The sequence below is a fragment of the Ylistrum balloti genome, unplaced genomic scaffold (genome assembly GCF_031769215.1).
Source record: "Ylistrum balloti isolate Yb309-2 unplaced genomic scaffold, AGI_CSIRO_Ybal_v1 Utg370594, whole genome shotgun sequence".
Taxonomy (NCBI): Eukaryota; Metazoa; Mollusca; class Bivalvia; order Pectinida; family Pectinidae; genus Ylistrum; species Ylistrum balloti.
This window is the reverse complement of record NW_026782368.1, coordinates 395,001-404,783: the sequence shown is the minus strand read 5'-3', so window position 1 is coordinate 404,783 and position 9,783 is coordinate 395,001. Positions and strand designations below refer to the sequence as shown.

Below are 9,783 nucleotides of genomic sequence, written 5' to 3'. Positions count from 1 at the left end.
AAATTACCGAAAGGCTAAATATGTTGACGATATATATAATGGTAAATTTAAACGTGAGATATAATCCATTACATGCAAAACAATGAAACACTTTTATAGAGGATGGCTATCTACGGCCAAATTCGAAATTTTGAATACATTCTTCCGACAAATCAGTAAAATTTTGTTCAAAATGTACAATTCACAGAAACAATTAAAAGTTCCAAATCTAAGAGATTGCCACTGGCATAAGTATCCAATATTGAACCCTAAACAAACCAACCCTCCACTCACACCCCACACTAGAAAGATCAAAGAGGCAGCTGTGATTGGCTGTCGGTTTTATCTGGTACGCCAAATTTTATAATAAAAAACAAGAGTAAATGAAATTATTACTGTATATTTGAATAAAATATTTGTTTCTACTTTAGTCATAAACACGTTCATATAATTTAATTTATACATGATACCCCCTATTCCATATTTTATGTATAATCCATATTTTACGCGGTGACATTTGTACCCAACGGAACAGATGTTACGTTTTATTATAGTATCTGTTGCCACAGGGGCCTGTAACCATGCTTCTGTGGGGTGAGGGCTTATACATGTATTGTATACTAGTCATAGTATACCATAAAATCTCTTATCCCCCAGAAACACTGTTACGGGCACCTGTGGTTCTTGAATTGCCACAGTTTATTACCGCGTTAACATATCAGAATATGTCAATAACCTATATGAATGTTTGTTTACCTTTTCAACTGACCGCCTGATAGAGAGAGTAAACTAGCTGGAAGGACTATGGTGATGCTGGTGCTGTACGTAAACATTTGTACGCTGGACTAGACTATATTTCCTGTCCATCGAAAGGTAGATGTCTTTATTGGTTTTTGGAGGGTACATAATTGGCAATAAAATGGTCCATATGAACATAAACTCAGCTAGAAAATTAAGTGATCTCTCGACTTATCATTCCTGACACTTATATCATACAATATCGATGTTAATTACTGTTTTTACAGTTTATAAAGACATTTGTGAATGACACTTTTTAACATTAATTCTGAAATTAAGAATTCAGTATTTCTATAATTTCTGCCTATTTATGATATAATTCAAATTTTTGGTGATAAACTAACTGCATTATTAAATAGTGATAATACCGATAAATATGTTAATGATAGTAAGCATATTAATGATATTCATAATAAATATCAAATCACTTATTTATTTAAATCAAATGTGCATTTGAAAGATTGATATTTCAAAATGCATTAAATTGCGTATTTAATACTGATTTCTGCTCCAATAGTTGCAAAAGCATATTTTGTCTGATTCGATTTATCGCATCCTTATTCAGAATGTCTCAAAAGTAACCACAGTTTGATCTGCCAGAGTGACTTCCCTTCGTTTTATCCTGTCCGATAGTGTAGCGATCGCGATGATGCCGGTAACCACAAATACATATACACTACTTCACCAGAAAACAGAATCTAATGTCATCGAAACGTCACACTCAACTCTTTTTTCTGATTGTGCAATAAGAGCAGTCATTCTATTGACATCACAAAAAAATGTTCCGGATAAAAGTCCATATTTGTCTATTTAATCACGTGAAAGTGCACTTTCCAAGAAAACCTCAATTTTCAGTAAGGAACGATTTCAAAAGAACATCAAATATATGCATGTATTCAATTCAAATTAATTACGAAAACACGGCATATGTGTTACAGTAAACCCAGGGAACTTTAAGCACATGTTCAGGTCAATTCCGCTATATGTTGCCCTAATGCATCTTTCTTACTTTTAGTAAGAACTAATAGAAGGGAAGTAACTCTAATACAAAGCATCACGTGTATCTCAAGTAAGTATGGAACGAAAGTGAATTTTAAAACAATACGTGCACTTGTAATGTAAACGTTTAACTATAAACTTGAGTTCTATTTCTTTCATGCCATTGCAAAACAAACTATTAGTTTATATTAATCACTCTTGTTGGCACGGATGGAAGCATGATAGAGGGGTACGAGGAAACCAGTGTACCCGGACCACCTGGAGAAAATCCACATGGTCGAGCAGGTGGGGCGCGACGATTTACCCAAATACACCCAAATATACCCAAACACACCCAAATCTTTCTCGAATATACCCAAATAAAGCCATATCTTACCCAATTAGCAGGTGACCCCTACACTGTACCCTTTCTACTCTACATAAACCACGACTAAGGCAAAATAAAATAGAGGACAGATGGTCGGAACCATTCGGACTACCTTTTCACTTGAGCTCGGGAATCGAACCCCGAACATCGGTGATGGGCGAGTTCGTTACCACAATGCCACCCGATCACCGATGTAATTATTTCATGTTAGAATGTCGATTCGCCAAAACAGACGACAAATTGTGTTATAATAAGTATAGAAAGTCGTTTTAGAATGCCGAGGTCACCTGTGATTTTTTTTAGCTTTACCTAGAAGTGGTTTGTGGGCTATAAATATATTAGGAACTTCGTTGGTCTTGTAATGGGGATGACGCCCTTAACGTCACTCTACTATAAGTGAGATCATTACAGTGACGATAAAGACAACAATAGCGGCATTAAGCCACAAAGCGAAAAAAATAGGTTTAAGTAATCTTCGGGGTCTAAATCATTGCACCAGTTTGAAATCATACCCAGATCCAAGTAAATGACGACCGACGGGAATACTCCAGGGTTTTGCAAAGTCGTAATTGGACTTCCAAATAGAACTCTTGTACCTTTTAACATTTATCAAACATATCATCTAGGTTTAGATAATGATGTAGACCTGACTGGCGGAATGTTTATACTGTAAATTGCGAAGTCGATTTCTAGCTTCGAAAACTAAACTATGTTAGTTGACCATAGGCCCATAACTTTGTTGTAAATGAAGGATGGCAAGTGAAGACAAACTTAGGTATATTAAACTTAAAACAAAATACGTGTGTATTCTAGAGTGATTTAAAGTCGATATATTTAAAACAATTACTGACGTACGTTAAGACAAACCGATACACGTTACATTCTGAACTTTGGTTCGAGGCCCAACTCTTACTGGGAATTGGCTACGAAAGTAGACCACACATAACAATGTACTTTTTCCCAACACTATCTGCTACCCTAAACTCTTCCTTTCAACTACTGTGTTTACTACCACAAAGCATAAAGCGCTAAATCTGTCGGAAACACCTCCGATTTGCATGCGGGTCTGATATCCGAGGTGTCCCGAATGTTCATATTACAATCATGTTCTGAATGTATATATCATTTGTAAATATAGAATGTTGAATTTTAAAGTATATGTTAACTTTTATAATGCTCTGGAATATTTCACACAGAAAGAAATATAGATCATATCGATAAAACAGTTTATTTTTAGGAACAATTCATGTAACATCTAAATATCAAATTCATGTTAATGTGTAAGAGACGTTTGTATTAGGATAAATATACTTTGTCAATATAAACATGAGACATTTCTTCTTAAGATGACATAAAACGCCTCTAACACTACTGTTTCTGTCTATGTCTTTATGCTTAAAGGTCTGAACATAGCCAAGATTTGTGTCAAATTAGCATTCGGAGTGAATACATCAGGAATCTTATAAGTGAGCGTAGATAGCAAGGATGGCCAGTCCCCGGAAGGTCATCATTGATGTGGATACAGGAGTGGACGATGCACAGGCCCTAATTATGGCTTTCTCTAGACCAGACGTTCTGGATGTCTTGGGGGTCACGTGCGTCCAAGGAAACGTGGACATTACCAATGTGTGTAGGAATACACTGAGGGTACTGTCTGTGTGTGACAAACTTAATGTAAGTTATCCAGTTACCCGTATGTGACCAGCTAAATGTAAGCATTCCCATTAACTACTGTACCTACGACATGTAAAATGTAAGCGATCCAAATTAACTGTATGCGACAAACAAAATGAAAGCGATCCAAATTAACTGTATGTTACAAACAAAATGAAGGCGATCCAAGTAACTATATACGACTAGCTATAAAGGTAAGCAATCCAATAGACTTTATCCGACAAACCAGATGTAAGCAATCCTTTTTAACGTTCAAATAGGGGGTTTTCAGCAAAACAGAAATACTGGTATCATTATTATACTTGAGAAGATTCGGAGAGTCAAAAATGTAACAAATGTAACAAAACAGTACTGAAGTACAGCGATATGTATAGTTGTATATACTGTATTATACATGGTAATCTGTATGAGGAATGCAATCTCACGGTTATGTGTTTCAATGAATACAAATAATGTACAGTAATGAAATACAGAAATATGCAGGGATTGTGAAATTCCGGCATGTTACCATGTATATGGCGTCACCATCAAGGCACGAGATGAAAAGTAGACGAAGAAAATAATATCTTCAAGAATTATCAGGAAAATCTGCAATATTAGCGATCTTTCCGTAAAAAAAATGGTTCCTTTTAATTCGTGCCAGATTCAAGAAAATTAAGTATCGTTTTCAGCCCTCCGGGTACGGATGTGTAATTAATTAACTATCTTGATTTATCAGTCTAATGTGAAGTCAGAAAATCGTAATTAAAGGATCCTAAACAATTTTTTAGGTAGTGTTTGGGAAAGTAAATCTGATTTTTTATTACTAGTTAAATGATAGCATGACGGATCATTTATATATACTTTTGAAGCCCTACTAGCATTACTTGGTATAGTTGCAGAGAGTTAACAGTTTACAGCGTTCTCATATCTTCGTTTTAAAGTATAGTTGTCAGTCAGGATATATACTATATATAGTTCATTTTCAGACATTGTATACGTTTTGACACATACAACGATTGAAAACTATATCAGTATTAGCGAGCCTTTGAAAACGTCTGTTTCCTTTATCAGGCAAAGAGTTCAGAAGTTGGGTGATTTGACGAATGTGAAATGAGCTGTCACAACGCATTTCGTATCCTGATATCACTCTTCCTCGACCCTTCTTCGTTTCCAATTGTCCTTTGTCGAGTTGTTTCAGTCTACTATTGGGTTGTTAGTTATGTCTTTTTCTAATGTCCTCTTCGTGTTTCGTGTGTTTACTTTATTTTCCACTGTAAAAACATCTTTCTGGTGTTCAAATAGACTTATTACGACCAGGGTATCTAGGAAGGAAATATATCTATATGCCTTATCTTCTGGTGGAAATATAATCTGTCATCAGCCTGTTTCAGTGGACATGTATGATTTTCTTTCTCACCATCTCTTAGCTGCTTCCAAAATATCACCAAATAACATTGCCTTTTCAAAGATTGTACAACACTCTATTGGAGCAATTGTGATGTCTTTCTGCCCTAGAAGACCCACAAATAGTTACGTAACAACATGTAATGCATGACTACCCATACTGTGTCTTACATGCTTTGGTAAATTAAGAGCAGTTTTGCCTTAGTCACCACTGATTATCTGAATCGTCTCATCGGTCGATGTGTTATTGATAAGGGATTTTACGTCACGGAAAATGTTGCCCTCATCCAAGGTGATTGTCACATATGAAGCTTAATCGTGAGTTTTGTCACAAGTGTTCTGCTTTGAAACCCACTTTGACATCAAAATGCGGGACAAAACGAATGAAACATCAATTGTCCTACAGACTGCCTGCAGTATAGGAGTGCTATTGGGACGAAAATGCGTCAAGACAATTTTACAGCTGACTTTACAATTTCACCGGTTTTCCAAATAAAGAACACTGTCACCGAGACTTTGTATTCGTTAGATCATGACCAGGGAAACTTTTCTGGCATATTGCTTCATCAGAGGCCAGCTGGAGTGGACATCAACTGTAGTCGTAGACTGTAGTATCTGGCGTTTAACCTAGCTTTCGGTAATGACAATGGGGTGTTTGGCATGGTTCAGAGTATACACAGATATATAAACATTACGAAGTATATTGGGTTACGGAGGCTAACGCCTCTACATCTAGATTTTTATATCTATTTCGACCAATTTTTGTTTTCCTTAGTCGCCCCCTTGGTTTCAAAATTAGGCCCTTAACATCACTGACGAGTCATTAAAGGACGAAACAGTCGTGTCATGCTGTTTAATTCACTAATCTGTTCTTTAGAATCTAATTTCTATTTGTATATTGATATATTAATTACTAGGTACCAGTATATAAAGGCTGTGATAAGCCGCTTACTGGCGAGGGTCCTGATGCTACACATTATCATGGAAAAGACGGAATGGGAGATGTACCAAACCCCGAACAAGTCGACATGAATATCATCCAATCAGAACACGCCTCTCTTGCATTGTTAAGATTAGTTAATCAATACCCAGGTATGTGAAGTTTATCTCAGAAAATATTAATTTTGTTATACGTGGACGGATGCCATTTTGTCTTTTCACGTGTATAGCCTATATTATTGTAGGGCAAAGCTGCCGATAACACATTCGGACGAATGTTCAGAGTAGGCCAACAAGAAGAATGCACGTCACAGAAATGAATATTATATATTAAAATGATGCAATTGTAGCAGTGAACAATATGGACATCAATGATTAAAATCGAAATGCGCGAATTTTTTTTTTTTTTTAAGTTATATACACAATTATTATCTATGTGTGTGGGGAGGGGATACGAGACCGATAATCGCCCCGTAGGCGAGACCCTGGAACGGCCGGGACACCATGGCATCTCAAAAAATACCAACTGTATTTTGAATTATATTGAGAGAAGTTTTAGATTGGTACTTCTTATCAGCAATTTATGGTATATCATTTGATTAAATCTTTTAGGGGAGATAACCCTCGTAGCCTTGGCACCTCTAACCAATATTGCAGTGGCCTTGCGGATTGATCCAGCTTTCGGACACAAGCTGAAAGAAATGGTGATTATGGGAGGAAACGTCCAAGGTAAATGATTTAAAATATGGAGAAAATGAATTATTCACCTTTCTCGTGTTTAAATTGATATATCTAGTATATAGTGCCTGTCCATGGAAATTGTAATAAGATCGCGAGAACATCAGGTGGCTTTGTTTATAAAGTGAGATCGTTTGAAGTGCGTTTACTGTGGCTTAAAATGGTATGAAGATAAATGCACTGTAATTGATGTATCGTACTGGGTTAAAGGAAAAGGAAACACATCTCCGGCGGCAGAGTTCAATTTTCGGAGTGATCCAGAGGCAGCCCACGTGGTGTTAAAGGAGATAGGATGTCCCATTCTGATGGTGCCATGGGAGACTTGTGCAGACAATGGACAATCCTGGGTAAGTAATCGACAATAGGCAGTCATGGGGAAATGTCAAAAGACAATCGTATGTTTATTGATTCAACAGAAAATTGTCATTCCTGGTTTAGATAGATAGTAACAGTTATACGTCATTTATTGCCGACAGCGAGATCCTGAAGATGGAACACCTAATCTGACACTAGTTTATGTGGCATTGACCTGTATGTACATATGTTAGATGACGTATCATCACTGTCGACAATTGTTTGTTGAAGTTAGAGCACTCAAAGTGAATTAACAAGCCACAACACTTATGATATCATATAACATAAGTGTTTTTCGATTTTTCAGACCTGGACGGAGGCTTGGCTGAAAACAGACACAAGAAAGGGGCGATTTCAAAACGGAATCGTACAGTATTCTATTGGACGTTTGAGGGCTGCTAACAGGTCACATTACAGATCATGTGACTTACTAGCAATGGCGTATGTGATTGATAGATCGATTGCCTCTGAAACTGAGGATTTCTATGGGGAAGTAGAGATGGGAGGTACCCTTACACGTGGGCAGCTGGTCTGTGATTGGAGACAAGCATTGGATCGAAAAGTCAACATTAAGGCCGTCACAGCGGTTAACTTAGATAAGGCAAGGCTCCTTTATGATGAAATGCTTCAATGATCACAGTCTATATTTAATGATATGGTACAATAATTACAATCTTCTCCTGTATGATCAGATGTTTCAATAACTAGGATTTAGTCCTGTATGGAGGAATGCTGCAGTGACCACAATCAATATATAATGATATGCTTCAATGACCACAATCGATCTATAATTCGATGGTTGATGAAATGTGCCAGTGAACACAATCTTGCCTTGTATATAGTTATGTTTCAGGGATTACTTACTGATGGCAATTTATTGCGAAATAGTTTCAGTGAAAAAAAGGGACTAAGGTAGGAGCTTGTATGGCAAATTTAAAGTTTTTTTTTTAAAGTAGTATACGTAGTTCATGATTACATGAATTGTGTGATAAATGAAATTCTGGTGCAGGTTAATAGATAAAGAGGGTAACTTGCACCCCAGTTCCTTGTTGATAATCTACAAGTTGAATAGGAATAAAACCCAACGTTGCTTTATCGACCTTTGATCACTACTCTAATGAATTATGTTCGGAGTCACAACTTTCGTGACGTTGATTAATCAGATTACTTGATGATGCTCTACAACGTTAAGCACATTGTATGTTAATGTTGTATGCTGTTCTCTTTTCAAGAGAATAAAATATAACTGGATGGACTCTAGATATTTCTGTAAACAGGAACTGTGCTTACTGATTAACCAGATTTGTATTTTATCGAGAAAATTCTTTATTTATATTTTCTTATTTCTATGTTCCTGAACGTTTGAAATTTGTCCATGATTTGTATGTAAATTGAGATTGTGTCTATGTATAGATGTGAGTGTATAATTGACTGTGATTAATTGGATTAACTTCATTACACGAAGTAAAATTTGAGCTAAAATCCTTTTGTGAAAATGGCCGTCTGAACCTTACATTTGTAATTTTTCTAATCCCCACAGTTGTTGATTTATAATTTAAACTGTAGCTCATCAAAACGAATTATGGCAACAGTATAAGCCAAAAACATGCCGAAAGCACGAGGGAGATGTAAGGAAGACATTGCAATATGGTAAGCATACACCCTTAAGTGAAACGATTATTTTATATTCAATGCATGATTAGTGCAATGCAATAGGGATATTATGGGATGAATTTTTTATATAATCAGATGTTGTCTTTGAAAACAAAATTCAATATTGATTAAAAAGAACTATTGTTCTGATCAATGGATACCTATTAATCACATAAAACATTTAAACAGATGTATTTTAGTTAAGTACGCACAGTTAACCAGTGTGTGATAATTGTGCAGTTCGGCTATATCAGTCATTAAATATATGAGAATACAAAAATGTTTTTTGTTGCTGCTCCAACTTTATTGTGACAGGCATTTCCATACAAATTGAGATTTCTATCTATACCAAGAGGTAGATCCTTTAGCCAGCCTTTCTGTACAAAATAACTACTGCAACTATACTGAGACGAAGATTTATTAGCCAGCCTTTCTGTACAAAATAAGTACTGCAACTATACTGAGACGTAGATCCGTCAGCCAGCCTTTCTGTACAAAATAACTACTGCAACTATACTGAGACGTAGATCTGTCAGCCAGCCTTTCTGTACAAAATAAGTACATGCATATGTACAAATATGAAGTTATGTTCAGTGTTTTCTTTTCAAAATAGTATTACATATTAAAGAGTATTTTAATTTATTTACAAAAATAAAACTGTTTTAACTTCAACACCTAATCATAAATACGAAACAATGGGTATTGATTATTGTATACGTGTTAATGGATCACGACGATATTTTTCTGATGTGCATGACTTATAGAAGGGAAATTCCAAAATACGCTTGGTAAAATATGTCAAAGGGAAGCAAGAAAAATAATCTTTATGTTAAAATAATTCATACCATAATAAAGCTTGTTTATTCTACTACCTAGCTATATGGAGGCATAAGGTA

At 35.8% G+C, this 9,783-nt stretch overlaps 1 protein-coding gene across 1 annotated transcript; it reads left to right on the top strand.

Annotated features, from left to right (window-relative positions):
* Positions 1–1,836: 1,836 nt before the first annotated feature.
* On the top strand, positions 1,837–9,096 carry LOC132556851 (nucleoside hydrolase-like). Its single transcript, XM_060221287.1, has 6 exons — positions 1,837–1,846; positions 3,545–3,817; positions 6,121–6,295; positions 6,755–6,871; positions 7,091–7,227; positions 7,542–9,096. The coding sequence occupies exons 2-6, from the start codon at positions 3,629–3,631 to the stop codon at positions 7,866–7,868; spliced, it is 945 nt and encodes a 314-aa protein (XP_060077270.1). The 5' UTR covers positions 1,837–1,846; positions 3,545–3,628; the 3' UTR covers positions 7,869–9,096.
* The last annotated feature ends 687 nt before the right edge of the window (positions 9,097–9,783 follow it).